The sequence below is a fragment of the Vidua chalybeata genome, chromosome 3 (genome assembly GCF_026979565.1).
Source record: "Vidua chalybeata isolate OUT-0048 chromosome 3, bVidCha1 merged haplotype, whole genome shotgun sequence".
NCBI lineage: Eukaryota > Metazoa > Chordata > Aves > Passeriformes > Viduidae > Vidua > Vidua chalybeata.
The window spans coordinates 23,635,775-23,663,281 of NC_071532.1; the positions used below are offsets into that span (position 1 = coordinate 23,635,775).

General features: G+C 35.7%; 1 protein-coding gene across 2 annotated transcripts in view; it reads right to left on the reverse strand.

The window, feature by feature from the left end:
• Nucleotides 1-1,191: 1,191 nt before the first annotated feature.
• SPATA17 (spermatogenesis associated 17) overlaps nt 1,192-27,507 on the reverse strand; it is an 85,996-nt gene continuing 59,680 nt past the window's right edge. Inside the window, exons 9-10 of one of the 2 annotated variants that reach the window (XM_053938562.1) lie at nt 20,806-20,944; nt 1,192-1,388 (exon numbers count right to left, since the gene is read on the reverse strand). In XM_053938562.1, coding sequence (XP_053794537.1) covers nt 1,308-1,388; nt 20,806-20,944 — 220 coding nt within the window. In that variant the 3' untranslated portion in view covers nt 1,192-1,307. The remainder of the gene's footprint in view (nt 1,389-20,805; nt 20,945-27,507) is intronic. The other variant, XM_053938561.1, reaches the window with a different exon arrangement.

Consider the following 27,507-nt stretch of genomic DNA (forward strand, 5'->3'; position numbering starts at 1 on the left):
GTACAGCCCAGTGCTTGCTCTTGCAACCTGCTGGAATAGAATTGGAAGGGCTTTTACTCTGGTGTGTGGTAGCAGTAAAACTTCCACATAGCCTGACAGGTGAAAACCTATAGAAGGGAAATTTGTGACTCCTAGTTTATAGAATGAGAGAATGGCTGGGGTTGCAAGGGACCTTAAAGATCATCCAAATCCAACGTCCATGCCATGAGCAGGCACACCTTCCACTAGACCAGGTTCAGAAAGTATTCATACAAACAGACATTGAAGTTTTCTTCACATTTATAGGGGCCATAAGAATCACACTAAAAAAATCTAGTACTAAAAAGCCTACCACTGAGTAACAGATAAACAATCAATATTTGATTCAAATATAGTAAAATTATATGAAAAGCAAATATGGTATCATACAAAATTCAGCATAAAATTCCTGTAAAAATCTACTCATATGATTTTAAGAATCAGCTTGTAATTTGCTTTAGATATGCTGAGATCTTCCCATGATGCTGAATTCTTTGAGCCTTTTGGAGTGGATGAGCTCTGAGGATACTCAATATTTTGCAGGACTGCTTGCTAATGAACGGAGGAAACAAGCATCAGTTTTGTATCATCAGATGTGTTCTTCTGACAAAGCATTGCACAATTTTGTACTCACAGCATACGGACCTAGGAGTAAATGCACAGGTACTGATAAAGCAAATTAAATGGAAATAGAAACACTGATCTAGAAATAAGGTATATATGTTTTCAGAACTTTATTTTATTTCAAAACTGAAGTTCTTTCACCCACAGAAATGCTAACAGGATTTAAAATAATACATTATCTTCCATTAAATGTATAGCCTGCACTCCTAATGTCACGGATCAGTCAAGGATACCTAACACTGAAGATGATGAACAACAGTGATGAATCAGATACATTTATAGTTGTGAGAAAAAAAATGAGATCTAAATGTTTTCTTTTTTTTAGTGTTAAACTCACTTACAAATATGTAATAAATGAATGTGATTCTGAGTATTTTACTTGATGACTCTGGTTTTGTATCCTAAATTATTTATACTAAATAAAATACAGCATTTTCAGAAATAATTTCTTTAAGGTAATACTTTTTTTTTAATAATTTTTGATAAATCATGGAAACCATATTGCCTAAAGTTTAAGCAAAATCAATTAAAATTACTTCAGACACAGTATACATCACAAAAAGAGTATTTTATGGGACATTCAGTCACCATCCTGCTGTGTATTTGCTGAAATACATTTGTTGACAACTTTTCATGTGTCTCATGCTTTTTAGTCTCCAGGACAATTACACTATTTGCCCAGTGCTGGAGTAAGTTTTTCCAAACTTTTCAAAGAGAGCAATTGATGAAAACAGTGTTTCAAAGTCCTAAAGAAAAGAGAGAAAAAAAATGATGTTAGGCTTAAGTGGGCTTGGTTTTTTTTTAAGGTATTTTAGAGTTCTAAATATTGTCTTCTAATTACACTTCATTATATAGACAGATAGAATGCAAATTATATAAAATAATGAATATTAAATATACATTTTTACATTAGATGAATATTACCTTGAAGAGGAAAAAAAGAATGGATTTAATTGAAAGCAAATATGTATTTCAAACTCTCAGCAACTAGAAGAAATGCAGAAATTTCCTGCTCTAGAAACTATATTTTGCAAATCATGGTATACAAAAGTATAAAAAGTATATAAAGTATTCTCCTCCCTGGCAACCAGGCAGGTTAAAGAAAGCACAATAGCCTTGCTATATTAAAACTTTTCTATCCTGGTTAACATTGAAATAGAGGTAAAACATCTCCATAAGAAATATTTTTTAAAAATTAATATATATTAAGTAAGTACTAGTGGCAACAAATTGATTAGGAGAAGCAGGGTGATTCCTGAACATGTTATTTCCCCAGGTGAATTTCTTGCTTATTACATTCAATTTTTTAAATGCAAATGCTTAAAAATCTAAATTGAATAAGGGAAACACAAGTGAAGCTGTGTCTTAAGAGTACAATGTCAATTCAGCCAGCAAACAAGAAAGTAAAACTAACTAACATATTTTAATTTGTCTACTAAACTAATAAATACTCATGGTAAATGATTCAGCATATTTAAGATCAAGGTTTTAAAGCCTTCTTAATAAAATTATTTTCTTTGAACTTGAAATAATGAGGATAATATAACAATAGAAAATACTTGGTTTGCATTAAAATGGTTTTTACTTTTAGAAAGTAAAATGCCACAGATGAACTCTCAGCTTTCCAGGATCTGATGATTCATTTTTAAGAAGTTGTTCTGAATACTTTGTACTGTTTTCTAGTGCCCACAAGTAGCTCTATGAAAGTGGATGAAACCATGGAATGAGTTAAAGAAAGTGAAAAGTTTTATTTTTTCAACACATTTTTGAATTTGAAAGGTTTCATTTACTCTTTAAAAGAGAATAAAAGCTTTTTTTTTTAAGGACATGAAACAAAATTATCATTCCCTGGACAATTTGGATTTAGCTACTTCACAGACCACAGTTCAGCTGTACCTCTAACAACAGAGCACCTCTGACTTCTAGTAACTTCATGCAAACACTGACTGGGCCCACCTGCCTTTCATCTGCATTGCATATTGCCAAACTGAGACCACATCATTTCTTACATCTCATACTTAAATTTTTTTACTATGATTCCTCCAAAATTCTGGTACATAAATCTTAAAATAGCAATGTAGAGATACATTCAAAAATAAATAATCTATGTGTGCTGTGAAAGTGAGTACTATCCCATTTCTAAATGATTCACAAGATTTACTTTTAATGTTTCTCTATGCCTTGAACTGGCCAATTTCTTATTCAACAGAAACAGCCTATTTGCATACTTTCATATTAAATTTTTAGAACGGCACAATATTCTAATTTTCAGTGTCTGTTTAGCATCACAAGCACCTTCTTATCATAGGAAAAGTTTTCCATATAATTATTATAATAAATATTGTAGTATCTCCAACACAACTGCAAATGGTTTCCTTCTAAAGTGAAACTAGTTATATTTAATTCAGTAAATGAACCAGACTAATTCTGTTCATGGGAATGGAAAAATCAACAAACCAGCTCTAGCTGCTGAGAAAGCAAGCAGATAATCCAGCAATAATTTAGGATTAAGCAGTAATTCAGAGCAAAATGTGGTATCCATTATTTTTAAAATAGAAAGTATCTCGTTAATTAACATGCAGGACAGTTACATACAGCTTAACAAATCAGTTTAACAAGTGGTGAACTTTGGATGAGAAAGGGAAACCAGTGAAACCTATGCACCCCCCATATCAGGATAAAATCAGGCATGGGAAGGCTGAGCATTGCAGAGATCTTCATTTGCTGGAGCAGACGGCTTTTGCTATTAGGATTCCTGGCCAAACAAAAACAATTGGCTGCCAAAATTAGCTCCTTGGGACGATTTAGGAGCCTTTGAAGTGAACAGTGTTTTTGAGCTGGAACTAAGCCCAGGTCCAGCTTCAAACTCAAATCAAAATGACAAAGAGGAAATTTTTTGTGCCACACGCCCCCTCAGTGTAAGATTACTTTGGTTTGGCAGCTGTACTGTTTATCTTGTTATTTAAAACTATTCCACTAGATACTCACAACTGAGCATTTAAACAACTGGCTCTGACTATGACGACAGCAGTTATGTTTGACCACATTCAGGAAACATACAGAGTCTGATGGATAAATAAAAGCATTGCTGGCTTTAGAGTTACATTAATTAAAGAAGTTTAGGATGTATACTAGGTAAAAATTGCATAGCATGCATTTAAAATATAAATATCTTTTTGGGAAACAGATCTTGTTTCTATTTTTTCTGTATTTGAAGATAAAGATTTAAATCAGATTTCAACAGAGGCATAAAGTAAGGTCTGAAAACACCACCTGGCCTTGCAAGACCTACCTCACAGCATAAAAGAAAAGGAATTGAATGCCATGTTCTCGCATCCATCTAATGAAATGGTGACATGACCACTCAAAACATGCAGGGAAGCATAGTGATGCACTGTTCATTGATTCTGATAGCAATCATCTTGAATTTAGGCTCTTTGCTTCATAGCATAGAAATTATGAAGTTATGTAAATAATCCTTTTCAAGAACATAGGTTGTGAGTAGCGAAAAACAGGCTTCTTCAAAATTATTTTCACCATCAGTTCCTCTCTGTTGGTAGCTGGAATGAATAGACTTACAAATATGAATTCACACATATTAGTGAGCTTGGTCTATAGTTTTGCACTCTTGAGATCACAAGAGCATGGAGCTGAGTTTTATGGAATTTTTCCACAATGCATTCTTAAATCATGCCATATAATTCTCAGCTTCAGAGACCTGTAATTCTCAGCACAGAGAATTACTTTGAAATTCCCAAAAAGGTTGATATAACACTTCCTTTTTAAACTTGTCCAGCTTTGAATCCTTTCACTCTAGTAAATTGTAGTTGACTCAAGTTCAACTGGCAGAACTTAACAAGACCTATGGACCCTTTCAATATATTATATAGTTGAGCTTGTGAGCTCATCAGTTCAAAACAATGGAGTCAGAAAAGGTGGCATAAAGCCACCAAAGATTTGTCTCAATCAGCACTCTGATGTCATAGATTAGACTTGCCAAATGGTTACATAGTCTATATTTGGAATGTTATTAAAGCAAATTCCAAAGACATTTTTCATCTGACTATGCAGACTTACATAAATACAGATCACGTACAAACGCTGGCAAATGAACAAGACCTTGTAGACCTTCAGATTGGTTGGGAGGCCCTTGAAAATGACTTCTGTGATATTCTAGAAACAAATTTGTACTAACAGTGTTTCTTTCCAAGCAATTTTGAGAGTACTGTACAATATCCCATAATATAAAAATGCAGTTAAAAATGAGATAGGAATTACCACTGAGTATCTTCTTGGAAATTTAATGAAGTAGAAAGTCAGCTGCCTCAGACCAAAGCAGGAACAGACAAACAGCAGTAGCATATTGGCTCTCAGATTCTAAGGCCAGAGAGCACTATAATTACCATTTATTCTCAGCTCCTGCATACACACTTCAGGGTAATTTCATACATCAAATCTCTCAAGTCCATAATAATTATGAAACTGCTAAGCATGTGATAAACTTGGAACAATAAGCATACAATAAACTCACATTATCTGATTTACAGGATAGGATAGTTTTTCCTTTCTCTGTAATGATAAAACTTGTGTTTGCTGAATAAGTAGAGATTTGGTAGCATGAATTGAGACTAAATTTGTGTTAGGCTGTACAAATATAGATTTCCTTCATGGATTAGTAGAAGCAACTTGTGCAGAAGTTTCAAATATAAATTGTATAATGAAAAGCATTCTCTGAAATGTAAAGCATTCCATCAACAGCAGATATTCAGAGCAGTGATTCCTCTTCTGAGTCAATCAAAAAATACAAAAGACAGTGTATAAATGCATTATGTCAACCATGGCACTGTGTGATGTGTAAAAGGTAAACCAATCCATGAAAAGTTTACATCTCAGAGAAACTCTTTTGTAGTGCTGGAATTGTATCTGTTGCTCCTATAGAGACATTAGGCCTCTTCTGTTCTTCTCTTTATAGAATACCTATTCTGAATGTAAATTCTGTTAGGAACTAATGGCAGAAGGAATAACTGAAAGACAAGCACAGCTGCTGGAATCATAATTCTATCTTCATGCTACTGAGTAGTAAAACCAGGAAACAATACTTTGAAACCACAAGTACACACCAAGACCTTAGAGGAGGCAGTGGGAAATTCTGCACAAATGGCCCTGCAGCAGATATGTTCTTAGCTTAGGGTAACCCACTGAGCAATCTTGCTTTCCCACAAAGGCAGGAGACATCCCATGTGCATAGCTCCTTTGGAAACCAGGCAGTACTGCCAAGTGTCACTGCACAGCTCTTGTCCACTACCCCACCTGTTTAACACTAAGTGGTCATATTTCCTATGAGTTTCCTATGGTCCTAATGCTTGTAATAGTAAAATTAAAGTTTTAAATTGAGCTGTCATAGTAAGCCTAATGACCTGCTAGTAACCACAGAGGTCTCTAACAAAGAAGCAAACCAGAAACAACAAGCTGTTAGACAAGTAAAATGTTGATCCAGCTAACTTTTATTTTCAGCAAATTTATCAATACTGGTTAACAATACTTCCAACTAGTACAGGGCCTTCTGACATGACAAAATGAGTGTAACAACCCATTCTGTCAATACAACACAAATGTCATTTCAAGTGCTCAAAACCCACTAAGCTACCCTAAAAAAGATTGATTTATCTGCTCCAATGTTTCTTTGGGGCAAACTTTTCTCACAACTGAAACCAATTAGTGGGCCTGGCACTTGTAGTGCAAAATGTAGGTCAGCATCAAGTAATAAAAAAGTATTGACTTTTCTCTGTCTGTAAGCAGCATGAAAGGGGTGCCATGGCCTTGTCGTATATGAAAAGAGCTCCATTAATTTCACTTATTTCAACCAGGGCTGTCAAATACTAATGCTTCTATTGCACTTTTCACACAAAGTACATTGACACCAATCCTGGCCCCAGTGTAACAAGTTTACAATATTTCAGTCAGTGAAAGGGGTACTATAATTTTTAATTCCCTGTTGTACATTTAGTCTCTTTAAGCAGCACTGCTCATAAGACTTACTAAGAGATATGAGCTGAGACATTAATAACAGCTTCTCTCTTCTTCCCATGGGCAACAGAACCTATTTCTTGGGCACAGCTTCAACAGCTAATTAGCCATAAAGTTCAGGACACAGTTGTTTGGCATAACTGTTTCTGTGGCTGGTGGGCACAGACCGCCAATTTTACTTTCTGCCATGAAAAAAAAAAAAAAAAAATCTAGGAAGAGGTCTTCCATGACTTAAGGCTATAAAATTGAAATGCTAATGTGTTAACCAATTGGGTCAACCAGCCCCTTCATATAAGAGATAATAACAAAAGCCTGGATCATGCCTTAGGGACTGGATCTCATTGTGTCAGCACAGAGGTATTGACTCCCAGGGAAAAGCGTGCCTCATCAGAGCTCCCTGCCCCACAGCTGACAAGTGACCACTGCTTGAAGGGAGTAGAATTATTGCACCTTTCCCTATTCAGCTTGCCAACATGATGCAGAGGAGGAGAAGGAGGAACTAACATCTGCTTCCTCCTTCAACTGTCTACTACTGCTACCAGTATGAAAATCTCTACATTTTGTTCTTTTTGGTAGGAACAATGAAGTTTTCATGGAAGCATACATGAGTTTCTCCATATTGTGGATAGACACAGTAGAGGTCAAACTGACTCAAAATGCTATGATCCCGTTTCCCTCTATTCTCTGCAATTTGCCTTCTAAACTGACTTTTCTTTTTTTCAAGTGAAGTTTTATGGTTCTTGTTGACAAGCTTGAGGGCTCTGAGTGTGATGTCTAACTTATTCCCTAATTACCTCCTGCAAATGCAAACATCACCACCAACAATAAAACTCTTTGATTTAAAAAGACTGGGTGACTATGGTAGAAGGCAATTTTCTACTTGCTTTAATGACTTTGTAAGTCTTACCCTTTGAATCAACTTGCTATTAGATCTTAAAATAAAATGATATTGTTTAGCCATCATAAAAGGCAACTTTATAACCTTCTGTGCTACGCTTACATCAGGCAAGTTTCTTTCTTTAGTTAGTTTTAGTCTTTTATTGACATTATGATAATGTGCTGTAAAAAAGAATCAGGAAATTATGTTCACAGTAGGAAATTTAACAACACTATTTTAATATCCTATCTTCCAAAAAGAAAGAGAAAACATTAATTGCTACTTAGTTTATGTAACAAACATTTCATTATTTTTACACTTCATTTTTCATGGATATTTATAACTATCACCGACTCTTACATTTTTTTATCTTTTATGAAATAAAAACGAGGAAGCCAAACTTAAACAGTGCTTTCTAGAAATTATGAAAGATTTCTAGTGATGGCTCATCAGTTTGAAAAGCCACTGACTTGATAACCTCATAGTTTAGATACTTTCTGTGTGATGTGTCAAGTACGAGCAGCACAGCCATGTGTGCTCCCTTGGGACAGCCTAACATGGAAATTATAACTCCATTCCTCCCTTTCTGTGCTCACTGAAGTTTCCTTTCGTAGCTCTGCAGCTAAATTGTGCTAATTTGTGCTTTAGAGATAGCTGGAGACAACTGACAATCAAGCTCTAAAACTTCCTGTCCTCATCTGTGCAAAGTAGGAGAGGATGTGTTCTAGGCTTGAAAAGAGCCTACTTTAGCTCCTGCATGGTTAGAAGCAATTTGGAGAAAGGAACAAAAGTGTATCCCCTTTCATAGCTGCACAAATTAGAAAATAGACAGAAAATAATGATGTTCTTCAAAATGCAATAATTTGAGCCAGTGTGCAAGGAAAGCACAACTATTCCTAAACAAGTAAGATATTCTGCGATAGCCACGTTCATTAAGGATTACAAATGTGTCAGCCCTTACTATCCTTTCTCACAAGTAAATTATCTCTGGGCTTTGATGGAAGTTTTGTGCAAGGAAGAATAAAAGAAAAAAGGGGAAATGATTTGGTCCAGTAAATGAGTTTTTCCTGTAAGTATTGCCTCTTTAAAATTAACCTGGGATCTGAAACCAGGCTGTCCTTTTTGTCATGTGTAATATAACCAGCAATGAAGATTTGTGGTCCAAATTTGCATTAGTTACATTTACTTAGTACCCCACAGTCATTGTGGTTGCCCAAGAGGAAGGAAGGGTGGAATTCCCAGCTGTACCCTCTACCTCAATTTATTCCATTTATTAATGATCTGCAAGTCAAGGCACTGTCTGGTCCTTCCTCTCAAACATGGACTAGCTTTGCAATGCTTTAGAAAGAAACACATTCTCCCTTACAAATAACTGTTCAGTGAATTAATTTCTTTAAGTGTATAAAGCTAATCTACAGAAGAAGAATAAGTCACCTTGATGTAGACACTTTTCAGGTACTTTTAGACCTGTTCAGAGTCAGTATGAATATTACAAGTATAGTTTGCTGCACCAAGTTGCAGTCCATGCTCTACCTTACTTTAGGCAATGTTATAAAACAGCATCACCAAAATTCTAGTCGGAATGTCTGTATATGAACCAAAATAGCCAAAGATGATACTCTATTTTTTTACTATGTAACCTTTTTTCACAAGTTAATCAAATTAAGAAACCAATGTGAATTTCTCTGCAAGCTATTTCATACTTAGATACCTTTGAACTTTACTGAATCTGGGCTAAAAAACAAGTGTGCAGTTAAAATAGTTCAGTAAGTATTCAGAATCCCAAGAGGTGTTTATTTGCTGTTGTCATGCAAATATCTACCTCTTGCAGTGTATTTTAAGAAAATATTTCTGAAGAGGGGAGTAGAAGTTCACCTTAATCTATTTAAGATGTATAAATAACACTCTAATGAAAATATATAACCCTTTAAAGAAGTTCTTAAATCTGAGGTGGAGCCTAACAAACATTCCTGTGTACAAAAAAAACCACTGACTTAAAAAGCATCTGATGAAAAAAAGTAAAGGACATATTTTTACGACAGTACTTGTATTTTTAAACCAGGTTCTTGTCGTGTCCATCACACACACTCTGCTAGCAACAGGACTTGCGTTAGAAACTACTGCACTTAGGGATAAACATCTTGACTTAGGCCATTTGTAAGCTGCCCCCTTCATTGTCTAATCTGTTCAACTACCACATTCTCTTTCCAGCTGAAAATAAGCCAGTGCCAAGTGCTCACTGCCAAGAAAATCTCAGAACCACTTTTAACCTGCTAGACTAAAGCCAGAAAATGTTTAACCTGCCAAGATCAAGTTGCAACTCTCTAATTTGCCAAAATCATGCCACCAGGTGTTAAGGAGGAAAAATTCTGAGTTGAAATCCTCAAGTAAAAATATTTTTTATCTTATTTGGCTTCTGATATGCAGCAAAACCAATACTCCAGTTAGATTTCATCTGGTTTCACATGCTTCTGGATGACACTTTCTAACCTGATTGTTTTCTGTGATGAAATTACTAGATATGCAGATCAAAGGAGAACAGTGGATGATTCTGTCTGGCTGAGCTTTAACAAGGCTTTCAACACAATCTCCCAGAGAATCCTTTTAACCAAGCTGGTAAATTATAGTCTAGATGCACAGACTAATAGATGTAATAGCTTCCTGAAGTCTCAGGTTCAAAGGGTAGCAATGAATGGCTTCTTCTCAACTGGAACCTGGGTACCAACATATTTCCTTAGGTGCTGTCTTGGGGCCTATCTTAATATCTTCTCAGCGACCTGGAGGTGGAAATGGAATGCACTCTCCTCAGGTTCCTGGATTACACCAAAGTAATGGCACCATGGAGACACTGGAGGGCTGTCACTCAGAGTGATGCAAACAGGCTTGAGAAATGGCCTGACAGAACCTTACAAAACACAGGATGGACAAATGCACCTGGCACAGACTCACCCCAGAGCAAAGCAGGCTGGAGTCTTACAGGCTGGGCAGCAGCTGGACCTGCTGGTCCTTGTGGGCAACTGGCTAAACATGAGTCAGCAAGGTGTCCTAGCACTGATGAAAGCTAAAGAGAAAACCAGCTTTCCTCCTCCAGAAATATAAGCTACCTTCAGAAGAGACAGAAATGATCAAACAGGAATATTTTCTCATTTTGCAGGCAGCTGATTTAGCAGATGGGCTAACACTAGAGAAGGTACTCATCTCCCATCCAGTGTTTACAAATGCTCTCATTAATCAATAAAATGGGAACAAAAGCTTTTAGACTAACACTTATTGCTATTTTTTCTCTCTGTCTTTACTCATACATGAGTATGTATCTTCTTTATGAGTCATGTTTTCAGTGGCACTTTTTCTTCTGTGTAAATCCACCAGTTCTTTGATACAGTTCAAGAGTAGCATCAGCTACAGTGATTACTCACTCAGGTGCCACAGATTTGTTTGGGCATTGGCATGAAGTTAGTTCTGACAAACTTGCTGATTAGAAGCTTTGGGGAGAAGAGCAGCTGGTTTTTATAGTCAAACATTGTTACAGATTCAAAACAGTTCAGAAAAATGATATGGATTACACTTATTAGCACAAATTTTAAAAATAGATTGCTGAGCAATTCAAAAATTAAAACCATGCTGCATTGGTTCTGATAGGAATACATGTTATGTATGTACTGAATGCAACAGCTTGTGCAGCCATATTCTATGGTAGTGCATAAACAAAAGTTTGTTTCATTTTTCAGCTGGATAACTTATGAACTAGATTCAACACTCTGCTGGCCATGCTGAGGAACGAATTTAGCCTGAGACTTTAACATCTACGCCTTTAATGTCTATACAGAACTTTCAATGTATAGCTGAGTATGATTATATCTTATAAATGAGGAGGAAATGGGAATTTTTACAATGTTTTATATGCTAATTTATTCATTGACAGTGTAGCAGCAATATAAGTTATACTGTAAATTTTCCCATACTTGTCTGAGGGCTTCAGATTTGAACTGAAGTGTGGAAATTCTTTAAATAGCAACATATTTTGGTCTTCCTTTTGCCAAAGGCTTGGGCATCTGCAAAAACTACAAATCATGCCAAACTCTTTGAGTGATATATGGAGGACCACAATCCACTAGGAAATAAGCTAAGACGAAGTCATTCATTTCATTTAGGTCTTTCAGTGGAATTTGAACCATCCAGCCCACAAACCACGTCTCAGGAGATTGCAGTGTGCATCCAGCCCACAGTAATAATGATTCATATACATATATGTGTATATGCTTTATTGCTACCTTTAGCTGGATTAAAAGCAATATATCAAATTTTATACTTCTGCTTCTTTTATTAGCTTTCTAGCACTTGATCAACTGATAGAGGCAATAATGAAATGTTTTTTTATAAACTGGAGTTTGTAAGCCCTGTCCTGAGAATGTAATATTTCAAAAAATAGCCTAAGCTTTGGGGAAAAAACCAATTATAGAAACAGCATTAAAAATGCCAAGCACTGGGCAGAAGCAATTCTGGATCAGTTTAAAAAAGTGATTGATGAAACTCTAATCTGAGCTGAAGGAACAGTTTCACGACAAGCTGTGACCATTCCACACACTTCATTAGCTGCCATAATTAGCCTGGTGTTTCAATTTGTTAGAACTGGTGGGGACAATTTTACTCAGAATGCAAACATCAAAAAACAGGGTGCCTCAGACTTCAGAAGAGGCTGATGAGAAGCTTTTCTAGTCTCTGTTAACTAAAAGATTAATTACGGCTGATGGGAGGCTGTACTCTGATTGTCACTCTGTCTATGTGCATTACTTTTAGCATTAGAAGAAAGACATGGTTGACACTACACTGCTCAATCAAGCAGCTTTGCATTAGCGCACAAAGTCTGTTAATATGCAATGTTTTTCTTGTTTCTCTTTTTCCTTTCCCCCCCTCTAAGTTTGAGGCTCTCCTACCTAACAAGTTATTCTTTAAAAGAGCAGGGTGTTCAGTTGGTAATGACAAGAACTTATCATACATGCTGCCATTCCTTCACATGATTACAGGTGAGGAATCCTGACATGTCTCCAAGCTACAAGCCAGGAATATTATTAGCTTCTATTATTGCAGTCAAAATGTTGATTCCTCTCAAATAGTCTCATTATGAGAAGTAAAACCAATATGGTTGTGAAACTGGTACCATGTGCTTCAGTCTTTGTACCCTACCCCTCTGCCTCAGGCACACTTACCTCTATACCTTAACTCATCAAAGCTTGTAAGGTTGTTTATATGGAAGTGAAGTTTGAATTTCAAGTGCAAAGGTTAGTCCTGAATAATTCCATAACTATTTCTAGAACATTAACACATGGCAAATCACCTACTCATAAAAACACTCCTCATGTGGATATGCCTTTCACTTTCCCTACAAGTATTACCAACAAAAACTGTAAGAGAATAAATAATATAGTTTATCGTGGTGGAACATCCTTTTAACCTGAGTTTTTAAAGGGCACATTGAAACAGCTCTTCATTGCATTACATGAATAAACACTGAAGTGTATTCCAAAGTGGATATTGTACCATGATTTAAAATGAGGCAAATTAGTCCAGAATTGATTAATAATATAAATTTTGAAGAAAGAAGCAGTAGAATCTTATGTCAAACCATTAAGACAACAAGCAGTCTGTATTACTTTCCATGTCTCATTCATTCCAACAAAACTCCACAAAGCTTTTACTGTGGTTTTTCCTGTTCAAGGAATGTAGGTTACGTTAAAATCCATTTTTCTGCACTGAAGTCCTACTGCTCTGAGAATAATATACTTTTGCTCTCTGGAGAGAGCATCAAAACAATAAAACCCCTGCAAACTTACAGCCTTTCTTTCAACTTGGGCTCATACCATGCATAATATCTTAGAACACCTGTGGGTGTTATTAGCATTTAAATTATAAAACCATACAATCATAATGAGACAGTGTAGCAAAATCTCTAATTCAGACATCATTTCAAGATGCAACAGTCTGTAGTCCTAAGTGCACTTGTTGCAAGAAAGTCATCAAAATATGTGCCTCATCTTAGCCCTCAGTCTTGCAAACTCACCAGCAATGTACGTTTAAAGATGAGATTTTAAGTCTTTTTTTGAGAAAATTTGTAACACCGTTTTTCCTAGAACATTCTGTCTGAATGGCATGAATTTACATATTGATTATATTCATTATAAGTTGGATCCTTATCTGATGCCAATTTTCCCAGCTCCATGGCTATATCTCAGTTATGCTAGGGCTGAGGACCAGCTCTCAAACCTGCAGTTTTCAACAGTTGTATGGCCCATGTAATTCTCAGAGGACTGTGAAAAGCTTTTGGTTACTTTAATTTCAGCTCTATTTAACAAGCACAAACAAGGTCTTGGTGAGTATTATCAAATAATAAGTAGCTTGCTTTTGCAGATAAGTTCCATAAAGAATTTTAAGTGACTTCGAAATATAGCCTTTTTAATTCAATATTGTGGCAAATTGAATTGAGTTGAAATACATTATGTTTGACATACATATAAAAAAGTCTACTTAATTCCAAGAATACTGAACAGTCTATCCAAAACTGATATGAAAAGGCAAGGCCATGGATTTCCCAATTTAGTGTATGGATTTTAAATTCCAACAAACAAAACCATATCCAAATAGTCGACGCCTAAAACCAATATAAACAAATTAGGTGTAACTCCAGTATCTACTGTTTCTAGATTAACTTATTTTTTTTGCAATTAAAAGCTGTGCCACAAGTTACTGTAATGTACACTAAGCACATATTGAAGGAATTGGGCAAGATGCTCTATTTCTAAAGTGTTTCTGATTAAATAAGAGGCTTTAAAATGTTTAAGCAATGTGTATAATGGGAATTATTTAGAAAGCTTAAACATATGTACATCTCACTCACAGAAATACTGGTTAAAGTAAACTCCTAAGGTTTTCTTTTATACCACTAAGATGCAAGTTACATTATTAAATGAGGAAGGTAGGCAAAGCAAGACATTTATCATCCAACAGACAAATGACAGAGGATTGCTAGTTAGACAGTATAATAAGTGCCATCTAATTTTCTCCTTCGAATCAATTTATTCTTCAAAGCCTTGGATCATCATCAAGGGACTGCATTTTCCCACTGAGAAATTACAGAACTGAAAATCAGGTTTTATAAAACATTCAACTAGTTGCCCACAAACCCTTACAAACAGCCGCTAGAATGGATTTGATTAGACAAGTGGTGACAGTACCTCTTCTTATGCAATAATTGAATGGTTTGACTCTTCTCAGATACTACTTTGTAGCATTACTTCAAAATCAGACCCTGTGACTCATCAGTAACCACTAGAAAGTTTTTTCAGCCTTCCAGTTATGGACAGATTCTTTTCTGCATTTAGTTAAACATTAGCCAAGGGTACATTTTGTATGTTTTAATTTGCTTTACATCTTTCTACAACGAAGAAAATAATTTGAAAGCTCAATGAGAGTTAATAATAATTAATAATTGTATATCAAGCATAGCATTTTTCAAAAGCAACTCAACAGTGATGACCCTAAGGATTTTCTCAAAGGAAACAATGTACAACTCAAGAACCTTTCCAGTGAGAGCACTGAAAGTGATTTTCATAACAAAATGTAATTCTGTAAATAGGACACAGTCATAAGGAACCTGGAAAGATCATTATGTAAACCATCAAAAGTTGGAATTGTCATTTGCTTTCCTGGAAAATGAAATGGGTGCATCCTATAATAAGAGATATTTCATTCTAGTCCTGTGAATGCAAAAGTGACTTGAAGATACTTTTGTCATCCAGTTTCAGAGACCATCTGCTCATTAAGTTGTTCTGTGATATAAAATTAGGCAACACTGCACTTTTTCTATACTATCTAATCAGGTAGCCAAACACCTGAGCTCCAAGGAGCTCACAGCTCTGAGGAGTATTGCTGTTGAGGTAATCAACCTATGTGGAGTGTGGAGGCAGGGAATCATTCAGGTGATTCTTTCATGTGAAGATAGACTAACATTCTGACTCCAAGTGGTTCTTCTGAGAGCAGAAAATATATGTTACAGGGTAGAACAGACAGACTTTTAATGAATAGTACAGTATATATTGTTGTAGGACCAGATCCTTGGATTTAAATGATTAGTTTTGGTGCAGGACTCAGGATAGCAAAAAAAAAGTGAGACGAAGCAGTGGTTTGCTGGAAGAAGATAGTTTACAATTTAAACTAAGGGTCCACTTGGAAATCTGAATACATGCATCAAGTCATGCCAGCAGTAATAACCATACAGGAGACATGTCATGGGCCGGGGATTGCTGGAGTGCATCCCACTTGGGCAACAACCCTTATTATCCCTGACATGGTTCATGCAGAAACCAGGATTGGAACAAGCAAACTCCTACAGCCCATCCAATAATTCCCTTCTGTCTGCCACATTATGTGAGATCTGTATTGCCTAAGAAAAGACACTGAGGTGATTGAGGAACTAGGAACCTGATATTCCAAATATGTGCTAGCGCTTCTCATGTACATTAGTAACTTCTGTCACAAAGCACACTGGTAAATATGGCCTTGAAAGTTTTAAAAGGTAATGAAGCTGACAGTTCAGATGCACATTCATTAGCCATGTATCATGGATTCATTCAGTATCATGCCATACTAGAAAACATTCTTGGATAATCTTCTTTTCTAATTAAAATTAAAACAAGCAAATTCCTTTGACAAAAATAAAGTCACAGTGTGAAGAAGAAAGAATTTAAAATTTCACACAGATCATACCTATGATCTCAAGTCAAATTACTGGACGATTAGAAAAATGGAGTTAAAGTGGAACTTAAGTAAATTTCAGTGTAGACAGGGCAGGAAAAGCAAAAAGAGTGTATCAAAAATCCTGCCTCGTAATAACATCATCCACTAGACATGATTGTTTTATGTGTTGGCTCTGAAAGAGATAAAACTAATTTTCAACCAGAAAAAATCTCTTTCAGCCACTACAAGAATTTTTTCTGTTTTCTCTATTAATCCAGATGGAAAATCTGCCAGTTCTTGGACAAAAAGCCAAATTTATGCCTAGTGTAAAGCAATGAAATCATACTTTTCATTATACTTATGTTGTAACATTCTTTATATATATTTTAGTTTGGATTATATACTCATACTTGTTTTTATCTGTTATGTATGTCATGATTTAATTAAATACTTCTGTAACTTCATGCAATCACAGTTGAAGGCAATCACTGTTCAACAAAATTGACTGAAGCTCTTGATTGTGCCTTTAACTGCACTGGCTGAATCTGAGCCTGTAATTCTCTGCCTCTGGTGACAAAGGTAGAAGTGATATAATTTATATATGGAACAACTATTGCCTGCTCTAATGGCTACACAGTACAGTGGGAAAATGCCAGCAGTGTTGACCACACACCTGCTTCCATTGCTCCACCAGAAGTAGAATTGTGTTGGTGGTGAATTACAAGAGCTATGTTTCCTAGCCCAGGCAAGGCCATGATAAGCAGAATTATTTTAAGTTGATATTTGATTAATGCTGGCAATACTCTATAAGTGATTTCCACTAGACAACATCTAATTATTTCATTATTTCCCATTATTAATGGAATGAAACAATTCAAAACAAACAGCTAGAATGAATGTTTTGCAGGAAGCTCATAAACATCAATTCATACATGTAGAAATCTTACTAAAATTGTATCAAGCTGGCCTGTTGAACTTGAAAAGCATATTTTATCCCAATCAATGCATAAAAGTAAAATTATCTATAACGAAGGCATGTTTCTCTGCTGTACAGTTCAGCTGTAATGATCCCCACACACTGCACTTGCACATCAATTATGATAATCATAATCACGGTCGTTAAGCTGAATGTTCATTATTATCAGGATGCTAGTGACAGCAGATTCAATCATCGGGTGCAATGGGCAGGCAGTCACAGTCCCACCCAAGTTTCTGCAGACAGCGTTGTGCCACATTAAATCTACGATGTGTTCCACATCCCACTCCATTCCAAAAGCTGTAGACGGTAAAGGTCAACTTTATGTTCTGTGCAATATGCTTAGGTTCTCTAAATTAATTCTTTGCAGTCCTGGGTATTTTTATGCTTTGTAGATAATAAAATCCCGTTTCGGGCCAAAATGCCTGTGCAAATAATGAAGCTGTGATTCAGTTGTACTGTAATTCACCTATAATAAGGCATCAGAGTGAAGAATCTATCAGAATGGAACATCTTAAACTATCACTTCCTGAATTTTACAAATAAGAAAACATTAAAGTCAGTTTTCTAAAATGCATATGCAAACTAATTCCAATACCAATTAAAGATTGTAAGCTATTATTTCTGCCTCAGCAAATATGAACATATGTGAGTGTTTTGACAGCTGAAAGACTATAGTTAGTGTATTTGATCCCTTGGCTGTCCATCTACACTGGAACCTATCATTGTAGATCAAATTCCTAGTGACTAGTAAATTTTTTATATTGAAACTTCTTACACTAATTCTATCAAAGGCATTCCAATGTATTTAGATAGATAATGTAAAACTTAAAATATGTAAGCAGTTTTATGTTTTATATTGATTTACTGAGTAAACTAATTAGATTCAGTTTAATTAAAGGTATAATATTTCTATTCCTTGTTTATTTATAATGAAGAATTAGAACAGAACACTTTTTCCCTTAACTTAAACTTCTTTGAAATGTAAACAGAGTGAGATAAAATTTTCAGATCATAACTAGATGAAAAAAAGAACTATTAATTTTTCCTCACATAGATATGGTAATTATTATATTTAGAGGAAGGCTATGCTAATATCCTTTCATTTTCCAGAAGAAATGTAACAAGGTAATATTTTTCATTGTTGTTCATTTTGCTTCTAAAGTAATTATATAATTTACATACTAATCTTTTTGTGACTTGAATTAAATTGCATAGTAATAAACACATGAAAACCTCAGGAAAATACTACTAGGACATACTCGTGCACACACACAGCCACAAAGAAACTTTTTGTATTTAATATTAAAAAAGCCAGCTAATATATAAACTAACATCAAATAATACCTCAGCAGCTCAAACGGGTCACTGATCAACTGACCACTGACTAGACTCCTTGGAAGACCTTACCCAGTCTTACCAGAAACAACACAAGAAACTTGTTTAGCATAAGATTGTCAGAAACTGAACAGAGATCATGGCAGTGTTATCAGTTATTCAGGCTGTAATAGAGGTTGCATCTATAAAAATATAACCTTGTGGCAAACTCAAATGAGGGTTGTGTTCAGCAGGCAAGGCACTAAACAAAAATCCTTTTTTTTTTTTTTTTTTAGTATTTTTAAATGCTCTTCAGTCTTGTGATTCATTAGAACAGATAATTTTGTTCATTGCATTGATATAGTCAAAGTTTTCATAGAGCTTAGAAATAAGAAAGGGACACAGAGTTCTATTAAATTTAACAGTTAGGAAAGTATGACCTCACACCTGTGTATAAGCCTTTTCCCATTAAAATGCCATGAGGAGCTTGAGGTTTTGTGGTTCTTTTTGGGTTTTTTCCTGATCATAATGACCCATTAAAGCAGTAGGTATGTCATAAATAGCCCTTTTTTCCTCTCATCTCTCTGCTGGGGTAAGGGGCTCCTAATGGAAGCTTCATATTGATTTAGAATTGGGGTGGGAAGGCTCTGTGTCATGTTGGGTTAATGTATACAGCTATTCACTGCCAGAGATTTAGGCTGATATCTATCCAAGATCACAAGTAAAGTGAGATTTTTTCACTAAGCCCATAGTTTATATATGTGTGGTATGATATACAGTACAAATATCTTAAGGTTTTTGATATCATCATCTGAGCCTGAGCAAGAACTGCTAAGAACTGGAAAAGCAAGTCTTTACAGGACAAGATGAGTACAAAAATAAGACATTTAGGTCCTTTTTATAAATCATACTTATGCTGTGGGACTTCAGCCAGTCATATCTTCCACTCCTTGCTTTTGAAGTTCAGAAATCTGTTTGTTTGATTGTTGATGTTTTATTTCCAAGGAGATATAATTTATGTATGTTGAAATACCAAAACTCTAATCTCAGCTCATTTTTAAACCTTAAAGCTCTGAGGAAAAATCTTTTAAAAATGTTCCTTCTCAAACTAAGATTCCTTGGAACTTGCTGTATATTTAAAGGTTAAACTGCTTTCAAGGAAATAATTTATCATATCTTACAAAATCCCAGAATTGTTTAGGTAGGAAGAGACCTCTTGAGATCACCCTCTACAGCCCCCACACTCAGCTACAGCAGGTTGCCTAGACCGTGGATATATCCAAGGATAAAGATTATACAACCTCTTTGGGCAACTTGTACCAGTGCTCTGTCACCCTCACAGAAAAAGAAAAAAGAAAAGTGTTTTCTTGTGTTCAGCTGGAATTTCATGCATTTTGCTTGTGTTCATTGACACTTGTCCTGCACACTATGGAGTCTGAGAGAAGTCTGGGGTCTTGTTCTTCCTTTGCACTCATCAGGTGTTTATGCACTTTAATAAGATCTCCCCCGTGCCTCCTCTTTTCCAGACTGAAGTGTTCCAGCTGTCTCAGCTTCTCCTCCTACAAATTTGCTCCAGTCCCCTAACTGTAATGGTAGAGAGTGCAGCACAGAGCCAAAGTCCACTACCCTTTTTGTACTCAGAAATTTTAAAGTGATTAAGGTACCTAATACAAATAGAAATAATGCAAACACTACACAAGCTCATGTTCTGAGAAAAATTACCTCTTACAGCACTACAAAACCAGGCATATATGAGATGCTCCTGACAAAGCAGTCAATTTAACAAGGTCATCTTAAAATAAAAACAAGTTTGCACTAGTTTTAAGATTTTGCCAAAGAATGTAAGCACTAAAATATTGTGTTGTTTTAATCAGGTTTTCCTATAATTTCCTGAAGTTTATCTTAATATGTAAGAGTAAATATACAACCTCTCCTAAATCAGAAAAGGCAAATCAAACAGAATGAAACTTAGGAAAATACATATAACTGAGGCTTTACTTAATCAGGGTCTTAAATCCTGATCTTGTAGGACCAACAGGTGTCGAATTTCCTCAAATTGAATTTACCAGAGAGTCAAGCAAATTTCACAACTCATCACAGCTCTATGTGATTTTATAACATGCTAGAAAGAATCCTGTTGGACTGCATGATCTCTGGATGATACTGAAATTCACTTAGTTCTAATAAAACAGCGACCTAAAAAAGTAAATAAATCCTTGATTTTGCAGTGACTTACCTTGTCTGCTATCCACTTATTAGGGTATACTTCTCTGAAATATTTAGTTCCATAAGCTTCTTGGCCATATTTGCCTGACTTAAAAAGTGATGGCTCATACTTCTCATAATTTTTATGATATGAAGAAAATGGCAGAAATCTGAAATTCAAGAATATTTTGGAATCAGTTATGCTCTTCTCTAGATGCCACAGGACTGATGTAAATCAATGCTGCAGGAGATGACATGGACACATGTTCCTGATATTTTTCACTACTTCCTTAATGTTCCCTCTCAGTATTGTGAGAGGATTACTGTAATTTCTCCTGCAGCTTTGTTCAGATTAAATTTGGAGCAAAGAGACAATGAGTTTCCACAGGATAGAATGAAGACTTTTTCCACAAGGATCTAACTTTGTTCACTTGCATTAGTAGATTATTACTTTGTGTGTATCTGCACTGACAGCTGGTGGGATGTGCAGGACAATCAGGGTTCCCTTTGCTGGGAGGTGCCTGCTGATATCTCAGGTCCTGGCAGAGAGTGCAGCCTGTGCCAGCTACCAGTGGCAGGCGCTCCCCGTGCACGAGGAGAGAGAACACCTCTGGAGAGAGGCATCCTTTGCTACGTCATAGCCAAAGCTAAATAAACCGTATTATCATTTAACAGAACAGAAACTCGTGCATATCTGTAAACCACAAAACAGAGAAATTGTTTCTTTAGAATTCACAGACTGTGTACTTTACACTTTAAGTTATAATTATGTCCTAATTAGCAATCTTTTTGAGCCAGGTTCTTTCATTTTCGGTAATAATGATGATGGACTTGCTTCTTATATAATGCCAGCAAGCAGTGAAGCCCCCTACCTGCTGGAAGGGGTTTTCAGATGGATGTCCCTAATTGTCAGGGAGAACCACAGGTTTTTTGGGTAGGTTCCATAGCAAACTATACAAAGGAAAGTGAAAAACATCTTGCAGATCTCGTATATAGAAGATCTGCAAGACACCCTACAAACACATCTTAGTTCCATCTATTTCAGTTTCCAGAAGAGTCAAAAGAGCAAACAAGTACATTTTACTATAATGTAAAACACTGGGAATTAAGTTTATCATTGTTGTTATTGTGAAGAAATCAACACGTGTTCTTAATTCTAAGAAAAAATATTATTCAGTAAAATTAAGAAGGTATGCTTCAGAAGTCCAAAACATCACTTTTAAATATCATGAAGAAGTACAGTTGATTAGAATGCTTCCTTAGCTGAAAGCTTTTCAGAATCCAGAGTCCCTATAAGAGTTAGGCAAACAAAATTTTTATAAAAATGAGGATTAAAATACCCTTCTTCATCTCTCAGCTGATACAGATGCAGAAAACTATTTATTTTGACTAACTGATTTATCAACAATTCTTTGAGTGTTTTTAAAATTATTTCTCTTTCTTTCCACCTCATAAAAAGAAATGGTTTTAGAATCTTTCCAGCTGTATCAACTTCTTCTATCATGTGCCACAAACAAATGCCATGTAAAGTTAGTGAAAGGAAAACCCTGAGTTAGCAGACTTTTAAATAATAAAAAGCTATAGTAGCATGTGTATACTCATGGGAAAAGACACCCTCACACAAGACAGATTAGGGTACTTGTAATGCTAATTTGCACATGGGATGGACATCACACACACACAAAAATTAATGTGGCCCCAGTGTCCCAGAGAATACATCGAAGGTGCTGTGAGCCGGCTGCTCCACTTGCAGTTTTTATCACTTCTGAATTGCATTTTAATAGTACATTTTTCTTTTGTTCAGACATGAAAGAAAATTGGCTTTCTCAGGGGATTGGATAGCTGAGAAGACAAGGCTTGCAGTTTTGGGATTTACCCTTATATGCACAGAAATTAGTTGAGCCATAGCATTCATAATTTAATATGAATAACATGTCTGTAAAATTTATACACAAAATAATTTTAATATCTTGAGGAAGGTAGAAGTAAATTATTATCATTTTCCTTAAAAAAAATTCTACATAGAGGTTTTAATTTTCCTGTGGATCAGTTAATCTTTGTCTTTTCAGCAAAAAAAAATCTCAGAGTAATGTAGGTTCTACTATGATTTAAAAAGAACCCCAAAATTAACACTTTGAGACACAATTAGCTGTATTTGCTTTTAAATGAAAGAACAAAAATTTAATAGGGTATAATGATATCAAGTAGAAGCTTTTTCTTCTGTTGCAGTTCTGCTCTCAGAGTCAGGGGGCAGATCTTTAAAGTGATGATGCTCTAGCAACAAGAAAGGATCACATGCTTGTAAATTCAGTGTCTTCTTGAGAATTTACATTATGTGAATAAGTAATTAAAAGAATTAGAACAAGTTTTCATGTTAAGTAGGGTAACCAAATTAATGGGAGTAATACCAAAGTCATTATAGCCCCCCAACCAATAATAATAACAAGAAGTAATAGCACTGCAAAATACTTCAGTAATGGTATTATGTTCTGTAGTTCTTTGTATACACCTGACACAGCTTTTCCCAAAATTAATGACAGTATGTGCTCTGAAAGTGACAGAAGAGAGTGATGGAAGAACATTAAATTTAGACAATGTTAGGATACCATTATCAATTGTACAAGTTTAGATTTCAATACTTTAGATTTCAAAACATTCACTCATTATTCCTACATCTAGTATTCAGCTTTTCCTTCTGATTTAAGTGTAAATTCAGAAATTCTTAAAGGTTTTCAGTAAACATGACAGAGACAGAAGTACCAATTAAAGAAGAATTAAATTCTGTATTGATGTTTTATTGGGCTATAAGAAAAAATCAGTATAAGCTGACACTTCCCCAAAGATTATTTAATGGAAGGTTTCATTTTCCCTAAATAATTAATGTTCCCTAAATAAATATATTGAAAAATGAAAAATTATTTAATATTAGACTGAATGAGAAATATGTCAAAGAATACAATCAAAATGGTGAAAGGGTTGGAACTAAAAATGGGAAACTAAGAATGGCAGTAGATCTCCTACTCATAGATAACCTGAGAAGGACCAGGACCAAGGCTGGCTGTGTCACTGGTGATGAAGGCCAGTTGCACAGCTGCCAGGACCCCGCTATATTCAACCTAATTAGCCCAAAAAGACCTAGAATTCTCACTTAGTAGCCAAACAAGGACCTGACAGCTCCTAGAGGTATTTAAATTTCAAAGACACCATAGATATTTGTTGCTAACAAAAATAAAAACTGTTTTATCTCTCATCGGGTCTTGGACCTTCCTTCTACTATTAATTTCATCTTTCTAATCCTTTTTTTCCCCTCACACATTTACAGTCCCCCTCCATGATTTTTGTTCCTACATTCCTCACCTACCATTTCTTCCCTTTAGTCTGCCTCTTTCATTACAATCTCTCTCACTATTTTGACAGGAGATGGAAAAAGCCTTTTAGATACTGAAGGTTTTCCAGTTGGGCTGACAGAGGTGACAGAAGCAGCAGCAGGAGCTGGTTTCTGGTGCCTATGGCAGTGTGAGAGGAGTACAGCAGCGCAAGCAGGAAGGAGAATTTCTCAGGTCCATCACTGACTGCTGGGCAGCAGTGTCCCAATGCTGTATGGAACCTACCAATAGGACACAGGACAGGGGCAGTGACTTTTTATTGAAATTTAAATGGCCACAAAAAGCCAGACTGGTCCCTCAGTGTGTTCTCTGAACCTGCCCAAGAGGCAAAATCCCAGCAGTCTACTGGAGCAAGCAGGTGATCCTGGTCCCAAAAATGCTTCAAAACACACCTAGGCTTCTGAGAAAGAACTGCCAGGTCTACTGCTGGACTGTCACACATGCTGCACTTCCAGGGCACAGTTAGAAATATAAAAGAGTACTGTTATATGGCTTTTCAAACTTTCACATTTGTATGTACTGTACATTTTTGCAATTGAGCAGGAAAAATGCCAGCAAAATATTAACTCTATGACATTGTTAAATTTTTATCTAAAGTGTTTTTATACAATAGCAATTCAATTCTTTGTTGCCTTGATTTAATTCAAATTTATCTCACTTTGAAGAACTCCATGAACAATTAGCTCCAAACATGCCACGCTTCTCTATCAGGAATCTGTGAATATTTTATCTTCTTTTTTTTCTTTAATAAAACACAACATTAATTTTAAGCTTTCAAATTTGGATTATACCTGAAGTAATTTTTTCATCAAATCCAATCTTTTCACTTGGGGAACAAAGAAGGAAGCATAATGGTTTTCCATAGAAAACAACTGCAGCAGGGCAGACATTATTTAGTTTATAATGCATGTGTATTAAAATCAAAGTGTTAGATACAAGAATAAAGATGGAATATTTTATTTAGCATATCTAACGATATTATCTTTAGTGCACCGTTTTTGCCATGAGAAGCCTGCTTGGGTGCATTAGTACAAATATTGTTTCTGGTAATGTACTAAATACACGGTTTATTGAAAAAGTATCAATCACTTTGATTGTAACATCAGTAAATCTAAATATTCTCTGGCCACTTTTATTTAACTCCTGTCTGCGATAATGTAAAGTGGCAAAAAAAGCACAGCCTAGTTCCTGTAGGAAGTAAAAGAGATCTCTTCTGCAGCAAATTCTGGAACTTCTTAATTATACACAGACTTATTATCTGCATCCCCAGTGTTATAAAGTACCAGAACTTCATTAGAAAAATTAAGATGGAAAAATGAAGGCGCTACTTTGTAAATTTCCAGTGGAAATTAGCTGGAAGAAGCAGAGGAATACTGGATCAAAAGAGGGTAATCATGCTTAACTGTGCCCTAGAGCACCCGCATGTTTAATACGATTTGCACAGTAACTACCTCTCCTATTACTGCTTGTTTGGAGTATTCTGTGTTAATGGGGTTAGCTAATTTAGTATTTTAACTTAAAAAGACTCTGCTGATTAATAAATGTTGCACACTGTGCTAGTAATTAAAATAAATGGAAGAGTTACAAATAGAAGTTGAATTGTTAAGAAAACATTATCTGAAAATATATGATAATCCCTGTTTATCATAATACAATAACAGTCCGGAAAATATGCAAATTGCTGAAGTTGCAAAGCATATGACAAACTAAGTATAATTTGAAAAAAGTTTTCAGATGTGTTGTGTTTGTACGACAAAAAATGTAGTAGCCATTTTCACTGTAGTTAAGTCAGAAATACACTAAAAGATTTTATAACTCTAGGAATTAAAAGATTTTTAAAAATTCTAAATCCTAAAGCGACTTGGATTTTAAGTTTTTTACCATTAATACCAGGCAGCTCATAACACTGGTGCTCTCCAAGTACAGAGCTTATGTAGGTCACTAATTTCTCTGCAAATGTATCTGTCCTGCCCAGCACAGGGCAGCACAGCAGCACCTCAGCTGCTCTAAAGAAAAGCAGAATCTTGCTGAAAATAAGCCCATGAGGAGCTGGGTGCTGCTGTATTCACACAGCACAGGAGAGGCAGGATGTGTAAACGTTGCTGCACACTAGAGAACCACTGTGACCAGGACCAGGCTGTGCATCTCCAGAACAGCACTGAGCACAGACAGAGCCAGAAGCTGAGATAATGTTTCTGATATCACACCAGAAGACTACAATAAATTAGGAAATCCATGCCTTACACTATTGCTGTTACTACACTGCATGTCATTCTGATGCTTGTTGACTTCATAAAGATGTTTAATAGTATACTTCGAAGTATGAGGCATATTATATGAGACAGATTTCATCAAACTTAATGAAAATAATTTACATTTTTTTCTCTGGAAAATTAGGTCAGCATGCGGCTGCACACAACAGAGGAAAGAACTTTTTATGCTTCCTCTAAATCTGCTGGATCCAGCAGTTGGTGTCTCAAACTAGACACTGTATTAAGTGGCCATCCCAAAGGAATGCAATTGTCATTCTTATCCAAGTGGAGGGGGAAATTACTTCATTTGTATGAAAAATAGCACAATAAGGTAGTAACAGCTTCAATTACATTGGAAAAAGGAATCATTCTTATTAGGCTGGATTACCCAGTTGCTTTTCCATTACAGAAAAGGAAATTCCAGCAGTTGCTTTAAGTAAGCACAGTATATTCTCTTTTGGTTTCATTTGTACTGCTTCTGCCAGCCTCAAACTCTCTCACAGCATTTCCAAATTTTTTGTGTATTTTATCAAAAGCAAGAAGTTTCTTACAGCTTGAAACGCTCATCCTATCATCCTGTAAACAACCAATAATAATTAGAAGTGTGTGAGAATTCTGAATGTTGATGAAAACTTCAGGTACATGACAACAATCTTTCTGTCTTAAGAGACCCCACACAATACATACTCTGGACATATACATATCAATGTAAATGTCATTCATTTACACAAGCTTTCTCAACAAATGCCACATACTTCTGCTGCTTATTCTCTCCTTACTTTCTAAAACAGGAGAATAATCAGCATAGGAAGCACTATCAGGAACAAATAAAGTCCCAAAGTACACAATTACATAGCAAGAAACAGAAATTTGTCAAATCATAATAGACACTGCTGAGAAAATAGAATCTGAGTAACCCTTTGCTGGCTCCTCCCTGGAGACCAACCTCCCATGCAGCAGCTGCAGCATTACTAGTGAGCATTAGTCCTGTTGATGACCTGCAGCTCTGTCATCACCTTTTCAAGGTTACAGATGCGACCCTTGCATGGCTGGTTGAATAGGAAGCACAAATGGAATGATCACAGCCTGAAAATG